At 44.3% G+C, this 18,132-nt stretch overlaps 1 protein-coding gene across 9 annotated transcripts in view; it reads left to right on the plus strand.

The window, feature by feature from the left end:
* LOC142590546 (uncharacterized) overlaps window positions 1–18,132 on the plus strand; it is a 278,657-nt gene that overhangs the window by 256,744 nt on the left and 3,781 nt on the right. For all 9 annotated transcript variants that reach the window (XM_075702763.1, XM_075702757.1, XM_075702796.1 and 6 more), the window contains one exon: window positions 11,373–11,433. In XM_075702763.1, coding sequence (XP_075558878.1) covers window positions 11,373–11,433 — 61 coding nt within the window. The remainder of the gene's footprint in view (window positions 1–11,372; window positions 11,434–18,132) is intronic.

Genomic DNA, 18,132 nt, shown 5'->3' on the forward strand with positions numbered 1-18,132 from the left:
CAAGATTTCTAAATTGTGAATAAAATTTTGCCACCTAAGTCAGGACTAGAAAAATTTTGTTCTGCTGCACTTAAATTGTGCATACCATATTTACACTATTGTAAGTCGACCTGTCATTCTAAATTTGAAATCTGAAGTTGGGGGGGTCGACTTACAATCGAAACCAACATATGGCACTGCCAAAAAAGCGAGACCAACGAGATATCTGGGGAGCTACAGCGTAGTTACAATTTTATGTTTGCTCTATGGCTCTTGCATACTGAAAAGATTTTGCGCCAAAAAACAACACACACAAGAAAGACGACGACACCACGGGCGCTACTTCAACTGCTTAATGAGGGTGAAAGCACTCTACATATATAGCCCTCCAAAACACCGCGCATGTGTACAAGGCAACATGGAGTACAAAGTTTTATCAGAGTAAGCGCGATAGAAACTTCAGCTCAGCCTCGTAAAGAAAACCCATGTATCACTAACTCCATACCCTCCAACATTTCAAATGTTCTTCAGAAAGACCCTAAGTTTGGACTTGAGCCATTGGTCCCACCCCACGAACTGATGGCCCTAAACAGGGCTATGGCGAAAAAGGCCCCATAAGAAGATTGGGAGCGCTGCCTTTTGGACGGAGTGAACTGCCTTGCCAAGAGTGTCACGTGGTCTGAACAGAACTGCTCTAAAGACCCTTTGCGTTCTCTAGTTAATTTCTTCAAGGATAATGAACTCAGCCTTTTGCAGGCAGATAAGATAGGCAGCTTCGTAGTATTGCCTAGAACCATGTATAGAGAGAAAGCAGCACAGGCAGTGAACAAAAACTTTGTGGCTGTGAAAAAGGCTTAAATGAGAATCAAGAGCAAAGCGATTGAACTTTGTAAGCGCCTAGATCTGCAAGGACTAGCTAAAGATATAACTAAGAGTCAGAGAGGGGCGTTAAATGTTTTCTTTTCCGTTAAAGGGGTGGAGACATCAAAATTTTCGTTCATGCGTTTGTTGATTCAAACGTTGCGTCATGCTTCAGGGAGCACGATACACACAGCGGGATTCATATATATCCGATAAATAATTTAATAATAGCATTATTATACCGAGCGATTTCGGTTTCGGTTTCTGGCCTCCGGGGGATGCTATGACGTCACAGAGGAGGAAACTCAACATGGCTTGGTCACGTGGCCTACAAAAAATAGTGACGTAAAACTATGCTGCGTCGTCTGCTCAAGCATACGCGTGCTCTGCCAGCAGGGGTCAACCACTGGCGATTCGAAGTGCATGTCGTGATTATTATAATTATTGTGAAGAGCGACAACAACGGTAAGAAAATATTGCGGCTTGTGAGAGTCGGTGATTCATTCCGAAGCGCCGTAAGCTTTAGCTTTGAAGTGAACCGGAAAAGGCCTAGCGACGATATCGGCGGCGCCGAACGATCAGAGGCGGTGAAGCTGCCGTCGATGCCAGAGCGACCACTCCTCGGTCGCTGATTGGCCGCTTCTCCGTACGGCTGCCGCACAAATGGGTCCCGGGCCCGTCCTCTCTACGGCAAGGAAATCCCGCCGTTCGCGAGCAAAACCGCCGTTCGCGAGCAAAACCGCCGTCACACGGGGGCCCGCGAACTGCAAATGGCGTGCGGCGAGTTTCCGTGCCGGTAACGTGGACGGGCCGGTAACGTGGAAAGGCCAAGCGAAGGAGAGTCCGCTCCGAGCTGCCGAACTACGCGACTATGCGAGGAGAGAAGCAGACAACACGAACGCCGCATATCCTGGTCCCTTTCGGAGTCGGCCGGCTGGTGTTACACTCAAACGTGTAAAGGCCCGTCCGCAGGGCAACTCGCCGCACGCAGTTTGCCGTTCGCGGGCCGGCGTGCGGCGTTCGTGTTGTCCACTTCTCTCCTCTTGTGTCCGTGTCTGCACGCCTTACCCCTTCTTTAAGAAAGGATTTCCATATGCCTGTAGCTCGGTCGTAGTGGAGGCTATGCTCGGTTGCTCGGCTCAGCGGGCTCCGTAATCGGCATTTCATCGCTACTCATCATACGTCACGTTTTTGTGCTGGTGTGCTATGACGTCAATATTTTCGTTCCTCCTCTGTGACGTAGTAACTGCCACGCTAGCGATGGGTCTCGACTACGAGAAGGAGTTTTTAATGACTCTTTGGAGCTCAATTAAAATTATTTTGAAATGTTTGCAGCGTCCAATACCTCGTTCTGGGTGTCCTTGCATACGGAAGCAGCCTACAACGTGCTTTTTATAGCTTCAAAATTTGGTGTCTCAACCCCTTTAAAACGCATAAACCCGAAGCTCCCTTCCGTACCATAGTGAGTGAAGCTGGTACCTGGCAACATTGTGTGAGTAAGTTCCTTCAGAAAAGTTTGAATAGCCTAGTAATAACTGATCCCTTTCTTACAAAAAGTTCAGGGGAAGTAGCCCATTTTTTCAAAGAAAAGAATGACATAGATTATGCTTTTTCTGTTGATGTAGAAGACTTTTTTTATTCAGTGCCCTATCCGGACCTGTTTGCCTCTGTTAAAGATTGCATAGACGAGAGCGGCCCGGTGGCTTTCCAAAACGCCGCTGGTATCACTGTTGATAACTTTTTAGTCCTTTTAGAATTTTATCTCCGAAGTACTTTTATCTTGTTTGACGAGCAACCTTACCTGCAGAAGAAAGGCATATGCATAGGCTCTTGCATAGCCCCTATACTTTGCGATATCTTTCTATCATCTATTGATCGCTCTCTACACGATCATTTTAACCATTTTATTAATGACAAAGTCCTTAAAGTGTTTCCTTATATGGACGACATTTTAATGGGTTCAAACAAGCAGTGCTCCGTTTCGAATGAGGCTACAGTGAGCAGTGTTTTAGATGATTTTAGAAACCTGGGGAAAGGGCTATGTTTTACTTATGAGCTGCCGGATAAGTGTTTGCTTCAGTTTTTAGATTTACAGTTAAAGTTTTCAGATGGGCACATTTGTTGGGCTTACTCCCCTCATGCGCAAAAAGGGCTCCTGCCGTACAATTCGGCCCACTCAAAGGTAGTGAAAAGAGGCATCGCCTACCTCTGCCTGGAGTCATCGTTCCAGAAGTCATTGAAGTAGCGCCCGTGGTGTCGTCGTCTTTCTTGTGTGTGTTGTTTTTTGGCGCAAAATCTTTTCAGTATGCAAGATCACCAACTAGCCCAGCAGTTAACTCTTATAAAATCTATGGCTCTACCTGTAGCTTCTCGCTATCCCGCACGTTTGTTTGCTTTTTGGAAGGGTTTTTCAACATTTTTGAGAGTTTTACAATGCATACAACACTCATGGGGGGTTGTCGATAGTTTATGGAAGTGCTGCTGTTCCATTCGCGGCAGCACCCTCACAACGGCGGCGCTTGCGGTTAGTATCGATAGTTCATAGAAGAGCAGACAGCGCTGACGTGTTTCTCTTTCCCTGTAGCTCTTAGATTGACGCGTTCAACTTGAATACCAGCTACGTGCTACTTCCATGCTTCCTGAGAAAGTTATATTCTAGTGACTTTTGAAAGTGGGGCTTTCATTTAGGGCCTGGAACTTTTTACAAGAATTGCTGAAAGGCTGTATGTTTGCAGAGAATAGAAGCACAAATTATTGAATTCTGGGGTTTTACACGCCAAAATCACAATTTGATTATCAGGCACGTTATAGTGGGGGAGTCTGGATTAATTTTGACCACCAGGGGACCTTTAATGTGCCCTCAATGCAAGGGGCACAGATGTTTTTGCATTTCGCCCCCTTCGAAATGAAGCTGCCATGGCCGGGATTGACCCCGCGACCTCGTGCTTAGCAGTGCAACACCATAGCCGCTAAGCCGCCGTGGCGGGTAAGTTTATAAATGCATAATTATATTCCAAAAACAGATATCGCTGTTCTCTTAAAGGGCCCCTCACCAGGTCACTTAGCAAATTTCATTTATACATTGGAAGTTGTTTCGTGTCTTCTAGGGAGCGTTCTGCTGCAAAAAAAATTTCAAATTGGTTCATTAACAGCCAAGATCGAAATATTGAGTGCTGCAGACCCATGATTTCAGGAGGCGAGCACCACTGCCAAGAGAGACACTGTCCCCAATTGCCCCCTCTAGCCTCCACAAGCGAAATTGCTTTCCGGCATTCTCCCATCGGAGCTTGAGGATCACGTGACGTGTACGTTATGGGCCCCGCCTTCATTTTTTTTTTTTTCCTCGCTTTTTTGCAGTGCGACACACTTCGGCTGACGGAGTCGCGCGCAAGCTGTTGCGATTGTCTTGCTTTGCGCAACACAGGACTTGGCGCGCTGTGCACAAGGACACCTGACTAGCGGTATAAGTCAGTGCTACACGAATACTGAGGCAGACACAAGGGGATCACAGAGCATGATCGTGCGCTGGGACACGGTAGAAAATGACATAGTTTTGGCGTCTGCACGACGTGGGAACGAGCAAATGAAACGGAAGTACATCTCTCTTGCTGCGGTATAAAGTAAAACAAAAACACGTAGGCATTCGGTTTGTGTGTTTTATTATTTCTCTAAACATTAATTTGTCTATTGAACCAACAGATTATACAAATAACAGATGTTGCCTTGTATAATTCTCGAAGTCACGTGTCACTATGAGCAACGTCACAGCACAAACACACGTACGTAGGCGCACTAGCACATATACATCACCCTCTGGCTTGGAGCTTGGTGCCCGCGAGGAGATGGGCAAATGTCGTTTGGTTTGAAATTTGAGCTCTTTCCACGGCGCGTAGCAAGGTAATATTAGCAGACACGATCATTAGCGCGCTTTATATGCACTGCGCTTGTCAGCTCAATATGGCCAGACCTGGTGAGGGGCCCGTTAACTGCATCTGTTAGAGCATCTAAAGCGGACAAATTTGATATAGTAGTTTACAGCTTACATGAATCTGTTACAATGTTTATGAATGTTTTGCAAAAGCCCTACTGACATAATAATACGTCCATTCTCTCTACTTTAGATTTATTATTAGGTGCAGTTCAGAGTATTGTGATATAATTTTTCATTCCTGAGTTGCATAGTTGTAAAAGTGAGCTTCATTTTCTGAAGCTTAGCGATTTTGAACAATTTTTATTTAAAAATTGATTACCTATGTCAGAATTTCGTATCCAACAGTCACTAAATTTTAAGTTGTCCTTTTCATTGCAACAAACCTCATAACATCACTGTAGTGATTGCAAAGAAAAACGATTTCTCCATTCCCCTAAATAGGAGCCCCCGGGCTAAAGCTGTCTCTTTACTCTTTCATTACCACTATAAATGTGCTCATTTTCGATGTTTTCATCTTTCAACATTTTATTTCACGACATAGTAGTTGCAACCTATACTGCAATACATAAAATTATAGCTTGATCTCTAGTGTTTTGGATGGATGTGCTATAGCAATAACGACTGCTCAGACAATTTTTGAGAATTATTATGTGAAAGTTCAAAGAAGCCTTTCAGGGAACACCAATCAAAGTAATACTTTCTTTTTCATCAGTATAAGTACTGGGAGTTTTAAAAAATCTGTAATATAAACAAGATATGCACGTAGTTCCTAGTTCCCAACTTTTCTAAGTTAGATCATGCAAAAAAAGATATGAACATTTGCTGCCATCAATACTAGCCATAGGGATGCTCATGCTAGGTGAGAAAGCAGTAACCTTACAAATGTGAAATCGGGTATGTCCCTATTATACAGGGAGCATTTGTTATTACTCATTGCAACAGGCACCTAATTTGTTTTTTACTGCACTCTTAAGGCTCAGGAAGCAATGGTTGTCTGGTCAGGGAGCATGCAGAAGCCTTCTACTACTCGGGTATTGCTTTCAATCAGCTTTCCTGTCCAAGCAGCGTGGTCTTGTGTGTGTTCAACTGGCACTGAAGCATCCACATGCTTTGTTCAGTTCCTGTACAGTGCTGTACAGTAACGTGCAGTGTTTCGCAATATTACACAGTTATGAATAAGGGCACTTTCACAGGCGGTGATAAGAACGAGATTAGACAGCTAGTCGAACTTTGGTCGAAGGTCGGTCTGAGGTTGACCGCGTGTTCTTGTACAAGTGAAAACCCCACACAGCGGGAAGGATTGCTCATAATTTGTGCATACACTGTCAAAGCACTGATGGATAAAAGCAACCCACGATGGGGAAAAGTTCCACTTGATATTACAAGGTCCGTGTGGTCCTTGAAAAACCTTGAAAACTCTTCAATTCAGAAAATGAGTCTTCAAGGCCTTGGAAGTTCTGGAATTGTTTGCAGATCCTAGAAAATTGTAGAATTTTAAGCATTGTTTTAAGCATTGGCTACATTTAGATTTTCTGAAATGCCTGGCAATATTAAAGCAGTTGTTCCAATGTAGGCGTGCCACGCCTGTAAAATAACTGGCTAATTGCTGCGGTGGCCGCATGAAGACATGTCCCAACACATTGTTTGTGATGCTGTGACCAGAGCATGTGGCATCCTGATTGTCGAGATCACAAGAGAACTGAGAAAGTCAGTGGCCTTTGCAAGACAGCATTATTGTGCTGCTTTGGTGGCATAGAAGAAGCCATAGCTTAAAGTAGCAATGGGTCTGAACAAATGCCATCTCAAGAGGGAAATTGAAAGTTTGAAAAGAAAGAGCAAGTGGCTGAGTTAACAGATTCTGCAGACACCTATACGCAGTCAGCAGAGGCTAAATGTGACGTTGCTTGCAATGTGAAATCGAACTGCATAAGGAAGGCTGCCAAAGCCCAAGAGATTCTGAGCATCAAGCAGCGGGAACTTTCCGAGATGTAGCATGTGCCTTTTCCGTCCTTTTTTTCTTTTGTGGCATTACTATAGACTGCATGGTCCTTCAAAATATAATGGCTTGGCCTTGAAAGACGTTGAAAATTATTTGGCTCAGAAGCAGCATGAACCCTGTATTAGTTGAGCACAAACATAAAAATAACATGCACTCAACAGCACCTGTCATTGTTTAAGATCATTAAAACAGCCTAGACGTCTGATCGGAAAATTAGACAACCTGACAGAAGTTTCTGTGTCTTAACTCCTATTGTCATTTAAGAACTGTGTTGCAGAGTCGACCAATGTGCAAATTTGCCATTCTGTTGTTAAATAAGTGTTAGGAGTAATGGAAATTAGTTTCAATGATATCTCCAGTCGAAGTATTAGTTTCCCACACTCCCGAATCTGCCAAATATTGCCTAATCTGACAGGTAGTTAAAGTTCAGACAGTGCATGATGTTGCTAGTCAGAGGATTCCAACGGAAGTGTTTAACAGTGCATAGAAATACTCTCGATTAAATTGATAAATTTGTATAGGTGCTGTAATGAAACAGTTAAGTGCATGTTAAGCTCGTAAAATTTCAGCGAAGTTTAGCATAGACATAAATTTGGTATATCCGTGTTCTCTATAATGAGGTTTGAAAGTATGTCGCTCTTAAAGGATCCCTCACCAGGACACACAGCAAATTTCGGTCATATGCTAGAAATGTTTAAATCCCCTCTAGGGAGCTTTGTACCGCATAAATTTTTCAAATTGATTCATTATTAGCAGATATAGAAATGTTCGAAGTGTTGCGAACCCATGATTTTAGGAAGTGAGCTTCACTGCTAACATACAAACTCGCAACTTGCCCTCATCTAGCCTCCACAAGCAAAGTTCATTCCCTGCATTCTCCCATACCGTAGCCGGAAGGTTGCGTCATGTCACGTACACGTCATGGTCCCCATCACTTTCTTTTTTTTCCCTCTCTCGCGCTTTTGCTACGTGGCGCACTTCCAGTAATGTCTCGCGTGCGAGCCTGCGAGCTGTTGCATTTATTTCATTTTGCTCTGTGAATGATTTCGGGAACCGTGCACGAGAAGACCTGCATTGTCTCGCTGCATCTGCCAAATGGATCCCTCAGTGCGCACACATTTGAAGAGGGTGGCCCCAGCTCATGGATCCTGACCATGTTACACAGTGTTGTTGTACCGTTGGCAGTAGCGGTATAATAAGTCAGTGTCACATGAATACTGCGGTACACGTGAGCGGATCAAAGACCATGACCGTGCGCTGGAAGACGGTCATTTTCTATAGAAAATGACAGTTTCGTTCTCTTCGCGCACAACTGCATAACATGGGAACAAACAGACGAAACAGAAGTACACCTTTCTTTCTACGTTATGAAGTAAAACAAAAGCACACTGACATTCAGTTTGTAGGTTTTATAATTTCTCTAAACTTTAATTCGTCTATTGAAGCAACAGTTCAAACAAATAACTTCTGTTGCAGCTGCACTTGTGCTAATGACATTGGCTCTTCGGCTGAGAGCGCGGCACCCTTGAAGAGAAAGGCACACAATGTTTGGCTTGAAATTTCAGCTACTTTCCAGGCTCATAGCTGTGTAATACTTTGCAAACACAATCATTAGAGTGCATTGTATGCACTGCGCTTGTCAGCTCATAATGGCTAGACCTGGTGAAGGGTCTTTTAAAGCGTTTAAAAAGCTTTGTTTGGCTTTCAGACCCATGCTGTAGAAAAAAACTCCACATAAGTTTCAGGCTGCTGAATGAGAAAATTGTAGACTAACATGAAAAACTCCCTGTACAGCTTTCTGTTGCTCAATACATGCTATATAAAAGTGTTTTTCAGTGCGTGAAAGAAGCCTGCCAATACATTCAAAGTGCCTCGTGTGGCCAGTCGCGCAGCAATTTTGCATGTATTTGCATGCTTCTTTCACGCTTGGAAAAACATTTATGTAGCACGTATCGAGCAACAGAAAGCCCTATCGGTAATTTTTCATGTCGCAGTGTAATTTTCTAATTTGCACTTTTCAGCTAATTTTAATATTTTAGAAGTTGATTAATTAGTACTAAATACATGATTAGGCAGAATGAAAGAAATTATCTGTGTACTCCAAGAAACGGCAACAACATTACCTTTGTTCTATCAAGCTACGTGGCATTTGCATATATTTTAAGTTTAGCTAAAATTACATGGTACATCCTGTATATAAACAAGCTGCTTTTGTGGTTGGCAGATGAGAATTTTTAAAACTGAGGTAATTGTACAATGTGAACAAATTGCTATAACTCGTGGAAATGTCTCCTTGAATGAGGCCCCATCTCCAGTTCTTTCTGTTTCACTATGCTATAGTATTTTGATACTTTTTTACTAGGTTTTCTGAGAATTGTTTGTCTTTAAAGCGAAGCTTTCCTTGCCTAAACCCCCCAAGGTCTGGCTTGGCTGCTGTTCCTGGGTCAGGCAGTTGCTGTCTCAGCCAATATATTTGTAGATATGTATACAAGCATTATATCTTCGCCGAATGTAAGCTCCAGCAAACAGGCATATAACCCTGTATGCCGCCCACTGTTATGCGCAATAAAAAAAAATGATGTTAAAGCAGTGCACATAATGTTTACTCATAGATGTCTCTAAAGCACGCAGACCTCTTAATGGAATAGCACATTATATTCAACAGTTTCTTTGGGTATGTGCCATGGGGTATCTGCCACTTTGACAGCAAGAAGTATAGAATTTTTAAATGTAATATGTGTCGTACTTCTCTGTGCATACACTTGTCATCACCATCATTCCCTTTTAAGCACCATACATCGCCTTCGTCCTTATGACATTGCTGTGTAGTTGTTTGACACTGTGCATCTGCCAATTTGCTCTGTGCATTTCAGCATAGCTTGTGAATGGTGGGGTGCATACAGGGTCAATTATGAAAGTGATGCACATGATTTTATTTTGACACGTCTATCCATGACAGCGCTGTAAAACCAGTCGGGAAATGTGAGGGTTTTGCCCTGCGAACGCAGCCGGTCGCCAGTTTACTCCGAGCAGTGTGAGCGGATAACACGGCGCGATGGAACGTTCTCTTGAACAGCGATACGCTATCAAGTTTTGCATGAAGCTTGGAAAGAATGCAAGCAAAACATTCAAGAGGCTTTCAAGGACAACTGCATTTCAAGGTCACAGTCCGCGAGGTGGCACAAGGTGTTTAAGGAGGTCCGGGAGGAGGTCGCTGACGAACTCCGTTCTGGACGCTCAACAACGACCAGAACTGACGAAAATGTGGACCGTGTGCATGAATTTTTTCGTTCCGACGGTCGATTGAGCATCCAGCAAATTGCTGACACCCTACACATGTCCACATTTGTGGTACATTGGATAGCAACCGAGGATCTGCAAATGCGCAAGGTCTGCACGAAGCTTGTGCTGAAAGTGTTGACAGAAGATTAGAAATAACTTCGAGTTTCGTGCTGTCAAGAATTGTTGGGTTCGATTCTAAATGAGCCGGACTTTCTTAACTCTGTTGTAACCGGAGACGAATCCTGGATGTTTGAGTGCGACCCTGAATCGAAAAGGCAGAGCAGCGAGTAGCACACAAAATCATCCCCCTGCTCCAAGAAAGCGGGAAGGAGAAAGTCTCGCATCAAAACGATGCTCATTGTCTTCTTTGACGACAGAAGAATCTTCCATTTTTAGTTTGTACCGCAGGCAGAAACTGTCAACTCAGCCTTTTACTTGTAGGTGCTCAAGAGATTGAAACACCGGGTCGCACGCGTGAGGGCTCACATCAAACACATGGTCAAGCTCCACCATGACAATGCCCCCCAGCCACACATCCTTCATCATTACCAACTTCCTGGCCCCAAGCAACACCCCAGTGGTCCCCCGTCCCCCTTACAGTCCCGACTTGGCTCTGTGCAACTTTTTTTTGTTTCCCCAATGGAAGAGAGTGTTTAAAGGAAAGCATTGGGAGACCGTGGAAAACATCCAAAAGCGTGTTACAGTGGTCTTGAGAGACATTCCCATCGAGGACTTTCAGGGCGCCTTCCAGGCGTGGCAGACACGTCTGCGCAAGTGTATTGATGCAGGGGGAGAGTATTTTGAAGAATTTTAACGATTTGTACAGGTTTGGTCAATAATTCTATTTTTCCCAGAATATGTGCATTACTTTCATAATGGACCCTGTAAACATAAACTTTGCATGAGACTGCATATAGCATATGGTGAAAATAAATGCAATTATATAGTTGTATAATTGTAATGCAATTGTATAGTGTAATGCAATCGCTAATAGCTAACTCCACTATTAACCCTATGCAATTTTCGGTGACCTGACTGTCAGGCACTGCCAGTCAAGCCCTCTGAGGCTTTGATAGGCCTTCTATCTGTACTTTGTTTTCCTTTATGCACAATAAAGATTGTATTGTATTGTATGCATCACCATTAGTTGTGCAGCATTAATCACTTAACGTCAATTCCAACATATGCATTAAATCTGTTCTTTTTTTTTTTTCCTGCACCTTCAAAATGGTGCGACAGTTTTCTCATAGTTACAAACTACTCATTTACAAGGTTGCGATTTGCTTAGGTTTTATTAACCTTCCCTCTCTGTATTTCCAGGCACTTCCATTGGCATTAGCGAAGAAGGAGGAGCCAGCTGTCAAGAACAATGGGGACAAAGGTAATGGAAATGCACTAAAATCTTGATGATACAATAGCACCCAATACAAATTTCAGGATGATACAAATTTCCCAATGATGATGATGACAATGAATTTTCCAAAAGTCCTGGCCCAAGTCCATTAGTTTACAACGTGCAAAATTTCTAATGCTGCGAACCTCGTTTCACGCCTTGGTGGATGATGCGAACAATCGAGCCGCCACGCGCCGACGAGAAGTAAAACCCCTGAAACTTCATAAAGTAGCAGCACGCTTTGAAGAAGGCCATCTCCTCCTCTCATGCCCTTGCCGACGCCATATCGCTATTGGCCTACTGGCATCACACGGGACCTCACGCCGGCTTTGTTTGTTTGCAGTTGCACTCCACCACCATTTTTGCTTCAGAAGCACGACCGACTGGTGAGAAGTGCATGTTGGTGCCGTTGCACTTCCATGTGGGTTGTGTTTGTCGTTTGCGAAACACCCTGAACTAAGTTTTTTGGCAAGCGCGACGTCACTTCGGGGCATTTTCCATCGCAATGAGCTGCTGCGCCTTTAGATGTTCAGCGAAGGCAGAAAGCTCTTTGCGATACCATCCGGTAAGCGCAACAATTTAAAAAGTGAGATGTTGGTTTAACGGATTGGGAGGGAGAACTTCAGAGCGACATCTTTCACACGACCATGCGAAGTTGCGAGTCTCTTGTACTATAGTATATGTCGAGGCATGTGTAATTTGCTGGTAGCCATAACATAGTGGATATGACACAGTTCACTGAGCATGTTGCCATGTATCAGCACGTTTACACACAATTCCTATGCAACGTGTACTTTGTTTATATAAGCACTACGAGGTCGTATTTTGTGCACTTAATTGTTATATATGCCAACCGGCTTGAATTCGCGGGTATGCGAGGCTGCATGCAAAAACCTGATTACAAAACTTTTAGATTCAACACAGTCCTTTTGACAAAATGTGAGGCTGGAGCGTGAAAACTCATCTTAGGAAAGCACCTCTCTGCTTTTGTGGTTGCTTACTAGCCATCTTTAGAGCGAATAGCTTAGTTTGGCCTCTTTCGTTCGTGTTCGTCATTGGCGATTGGCCGGTGGATTTGCTATTAAAGGCACCAAAGAAAAGCGTGTGTGCTCTCCCGAAAACCAATTTTTGGGGGCGCATTCTTTGCCGAACGACAGCATTATAGGTCTTTGAGACTTGCGTCCTAATTAGCATTAGCTTTAAAGTATGTGAAGATTTAGATGCAGCAGGTGTAGCGCACGCAAAGAAAACGTGCAATGGCCTGCTCATTCGTGGGCTCATTTAGTCGTCACTTGTTTAGTTGTTCGCTCGCTTTAACTGTTGGCTCGATCATGACTTCACTAAAGTCACATCCACAAATGTCATTTCAGACCGAGCACAACTGTCCTCAATGCATGCACCTCTATATTACTGATGCTGCAACTCAGTTCACAACAACAAGTGCGTCACTTTGTGACAGGACGAGATAACGAACTGTCACTCGTGATCTGTCACTCACCTGAAAGACTAAAAATAATTTACTCGATGTAAGCTCACCATGCTCTTGTTTGAGCTTGAGTGAAGTGTGGTTACCACATTCCCGCTTCACCAACAAATGTTAAAAGACTGATTTCATTTTCTATGTACGTAGAGTCCAGACTCGGTGATCAGCCGTATAGAAAAAGCTTGAAGGCCATCGTTATTCCTGCGTTAATCTGTCATTATTAATTGCCACAACTAAAAAAGCCATAATATAGCCCTATCATTCTATTTTTTTTTCGAAAACTGTATAAGCATGAGTGACAGCGAGGTTGTATTCTGGCAGACGCGATCGCACGCCGTTTCAACTATTTCTACAGCATCTCCCACAAAATGTTAGTGTGAATTTAATTTGATTAAATTATGGGGTTTTACGTGCCAAAACCATTTCCTGATTATGAGGCATGCCGTAGTGGAGAACTCTGGAAATTTCGACCACCTGGGGTTCTTTAACGTGCACTTAAATCTAAGCACACGGGTGTTTTCGCATTTCGCCCCCATCGAAATGCGGCCGCCGTGGCCGGGATTCGATCCCGTGACCTCGTTCTCAGCAGCCCAACACCATAGCCACTGAGCGACCACGGTGGGTGAATTTAATTGATTGAATATGAAAATGGTAATGCCTATAGTACAAAAAAAGTATGCATGTCTTTAGTGCAAGAATATATACAGCAGGCATTCTTGGGGACGCTACGAGTAATATTAGTGCCAGCCAGCGTATAAATGCCCTCAGGTTTTCCAGCGGTGCATGGTGCCTTTATCAGTGCATGGTGACAGAATGAAAAGGAAGAAAATGAGAATGCTAATGATTCAACTCGGGGGAAACATAAGCGATGAACACTTCGTGTTTACGGCAGAAACAGCGTGGTCACTGCGACCGGCGACACAAATATTATTTCTGCAGCTTCTGTTCGTGACATACTGATGCCCGTTAGAATAAAGTGATCCGTAATGTTGATTTTATTAAATACCGTCGTCACGGTCAAACGTACAGCACTAACGAGAGTTCCAATACAAGCCAAGTTCAGCTGTAGTGCATGACTGCCGATGGTGCACAGCGAACTGGCTCGGCCATGCTCGCATCGCAACTGGCGGCGCCGGAAGTATCAGCATACTTTCTTCTTAGTGTGAAACCATTGTGAGGAGAGGGTAAAACACCAACAGCGCTAACAGAACATGGCTGCTTACGAGCGTGGGTGGTTCCTTCAGAAGCGCCGTCAGCTACAGATTCGAAGTAACTGGAAAAGTGGTGAGTGATCGGTGGTGAGGCTGCTGGCAGCGCCAGGGCGTAGCCGCGACCACTCCTGTGTCCCTGAATGGCCACATTGCTGTGCCACAGGGAGATCGTCTGTGTGACAGGCAGAACTCGCCGTTTGTCAGCTAGACTGCCGTCGGCTGGCAGTTTGCGAAACTGCAAACGCCGTGCGGCAAGTTGCCATGTCACTAACGTGGATGCACCTTCAATCCCGGAGCCGTAGCAACGATAAGTAGCTCCAACGAAATCAACATCACTCTGCTTACGAAAGAACTGCCTATATTTTCATCTGGAATATGCAGAAATGGAACAAGTGATCACTTACGTGAATTCCGACTGCGTTTATATCTTCGTCATTCATAAATTGTTGAAATTAAATTCAAAAAATAAATTCCCTGTTAAATTGAAAGACACGCGCTAGGAAAAGAAAGCAAAACGAGGTGAAATTAGATGGTTGCGCGACCAAGAAATTCTCTATCTTCAATGGAAAGACCGACGCATAGTAAACATGATGAGCACGATGCACACAGCCAACGAGACAGTCACCGCAAAAAAAAGACAAAGAAGTGGAAGTACCTGGACCCAAATTTCTATCCCAAAGCCTTTGCTAATTCACGATTACAATTCTGGAATGCTTGGAGTGGACAAATCAGATCAGATGATTGGCTACTACAATGTACTGATGCGCAGTGTCCGCTAGTGGAAGACTCTCTTCTTCCACTGCAACAACATAGCATGCGTGAATAGTTTCATACTATTCCAAGAATATCGCAAATTACATCCAGACATCCCTGAGCTGGCCAGAAATGCTTCCTTTGACCATTTAGCTTTCAGGGAGGAACTGGTGCAACAGCTTCTTGATCTTGAAGGAGCCAAGCAAACTCGTGCTCCTCCACCACCACCTGCAAAGCCTCCACTTCACAAGCCCCAAAAAGTGGAGAGACGCGAAAATTGTAAACTTTGCTATCGACAAACCAAGAATGAGGTCAAGACTACTGTTTTCCGCAGTGACTGCAACGCACATTTGTGCTTCAATGCATCGCGGAACTGCTTCCTCGAGTGGCACCGAGAGGGTGCACAGAAGTGAGGGGTGAACAGTGGTGTGAGAAATCACACACACAAAAAAAAATGTACATAAGCCTGCAAAGTTTTTTTGCCTCAAAATTGTCATAGAGGTATTTTAGCACATTTTGTATATCCTGGAATTTTTTTAGTGCTGCTTTTTACTTTCATATGCAACAATTTCCAACTTTTTTTTTTGTTTACTTGAAGAAAAAATTTGCATTTTGAGATTTTTTTTTCTGTTATGTTTACTATTTAGTCATTTCGATTTTTCTACAATAAAAGTCCAATCACTTAGCTTCATTTTGATGCATGTTTTACCAAGATAGTGCAAAAATTTCATTGAATAAAAAAATATTTTCAAGCATGTATCAGAATTGCCTTCTTTTGGGCGGTCCCGAAAGAGTTAACCGAATATGCGCGCTTCCTCAGGGCGCTCTCGGTATCTCGATGCCAAAAGATTACGCGCTTCAGCTGCCGAAGAAGAGAAGCTTCAGCAAAGGGGAACCTCAGGAAGGAGGCAAAAATTTAACCACAAGGCCCCTTGTGGAAACATTGTCCGTAGGCCGCAGCTTCTCCGGCAATGGCTGAACACACCACGTCCTGTAATAAAAAATGTTGAACCAAAATACAAATAATGCATTATCTATAAGCGCCAAGGGCAGGCAGAAGACGGCATCCAAAAATTAACGCCTCGATTTTCTTTTTACACCGTTGTTGGCGTTATAATTTTTTCGTATCACCGCCTAATCGGAACGGCCAGAAAGTGCGCATAGTTTGTTGTGATAGTCGGGCGCGTGTCAGCTGAAACGCGTAATCTTTTGGCATGGAGATACCAAGAGCGCCCTGAGGAAGCACGCATATTCTGTTAAACAGCGGCCCTTTTCAACGTTGCCACTCGTGCAATGAAGGTCTGCATGTATATTAGGCCGCGCATGCTCCTGGGCACAGTGCGTCAGATCTCGCAAGTGCCGCACGGTGTCGCCCTGCAGAGCAAGGCCGTCTGCTCGCGCGCTCTACACAGACGTGGACACAGCTGTACATTTTGCATATTCATCAAACGCAAAATGACACCCGTGTCTTCTGGTGAGTGTTTGTTGCTTGAGGTCCCACCAATCTGTTGACCAGGCCATCGACTAACTTTAGCAACAAAAGACAGTTGAAGCACACAAAAAAAGTTTTTCCAGTGTCTGCGCAGAAACTAAGCAAACCCATCTGGGAATCGCAACCATTGGCATGTACAAACGAGCAAGTGAGCTGACTGCTGCGCCGGCTCTACCGACACCAGAGTTGGTAGCTCGTCCAAGCCCCAACCAACGCCATTATGGCTTTTCCGCAGCTCCGACATAGGCTGCGATGCTCGCTGCTCAGAACTTGATATATATCTGGTGTGAATAAACATTGATTCACGCCGAGTTAATTGTATCTGCCCTGACTAAAGCAATGAGGTTGTGCGAGGTTGGTGAAACCGAAACCTGTGCCGAGCGCGCCCTGGACTACATTGCGTGCGAATACAGTCATGTGCAGAAGCTCCGCCCCTGTAGCTTTCGCTTCATAGCCAATAAAATTTTGCGAGTATAGTTCTCCCTTCTCGCGCTCGCTTTTGCTACTTTTATTTCTGCATGATGATCTACAGCGCTGCGCTATCTCAATCTCAGATCTGTCGTATTTGCATGATACCAAGAAGTCGGCTGTGTGTCAACGGAAAGCTGTGCTTGCGCGATCGGTACAATAGCACCTCCTCAAGCAGATTTTCTCCCTGATTTCGAAGACCACACTAAAGAAGTGCAATTTTCTCAAATTCTGCAGCGCATTCAATGTATTTTGCTATGAGATAAAGGGATGTGTTAGGATTGAGGGGCAAGAAATGCTAAAATCGAAAATTTTGGCATGCCCCCCCTTCCCCATTATTTTGCATGTTATTGTGATAGCAATTATATGAACACTCCAGGTGCATTTCCACCGTTGGCGTCACGGTGATGTTCCATATAAAGTCCAAGTGCGATATCCTGGCTGTGGGTGTGAGTAAAAGCGTGCAAGGGCGAGCCGAAGATGGTGGCTCGATATCTCACGCGCAAGGAAGGAAGGTGGGGAGAAAGCACGCAAGGCACCGACGGGTGTTCTACTCCGCCGGTGGCTATGTATGGTGTGCAGGGTGTCTACCAACCAGGAAAACTGGGAATTCTCAAGGAATTTGAATACTCTGGAAATACTCAGGGAAAACTCAGGCAATTTGTGCTTCTATCAGGGAAAATTAGCTGTAATTTTATTGAAAGGTAATGAAAGTCGTGTTAATGCTGGCTGCAGTAACAGATGAATCGCAACGAATCGTCGTTGACGCCATGTCATCGGCACAAGGTATTGCCAGACTCGTTAACGACCGATTTTCCAGAAGCCCGATTTTTCGGACATGCCCGATAATTCGCGCGGCTTCATGGTCTGAAATGACATTAATCAAAGCCACCACCGCACAACATTAGGCCTAGCTGCTTCTACGTTCGCTAGCTTCTTGTCATACGTTGCCGCATTTTTCGTTGAAAGAATTCGCCGCTGTCCGCAATGGCACTGACTCAGCCTTTGTGATCCTCACGATTGGTTTCGAAGCTCGCAAAGCACAGCGCATTGCGCAATGCCAGTATCCGGAAGTTAGCTTCGCCTCAGTAGAAAACTGTTACGCGGTGAAGCATAACAAGCGTAGGAAGGGGCAATTGTGACAGGACACAGAATGTATTCATTAATTATACACACGTGCACGCCCGTCTACTGTCGCAGCATGAGCACCGATATGCCTAATAAGTGTACTGGCAGGCCTTAAGAGCTTTTTCGGACGTGCCTGTGGCAATTTGAGCCCT

The sequence above is a fragment of the Dermacentor variabilis genome, chromosome 1, assembly GCF_050947875.1.
Source record: "Dermacentor variabilis isolate Ectoservices chromosome 1, ASM5094787v1, whole genome shotgun sequence".
NCBI classification, from domain to species: Eukaryota; Metazoa; Arthropoda; class Arachnida; order Ixodida; family Ixodidae; genus Dermacentor; species Dermacentor variabilis.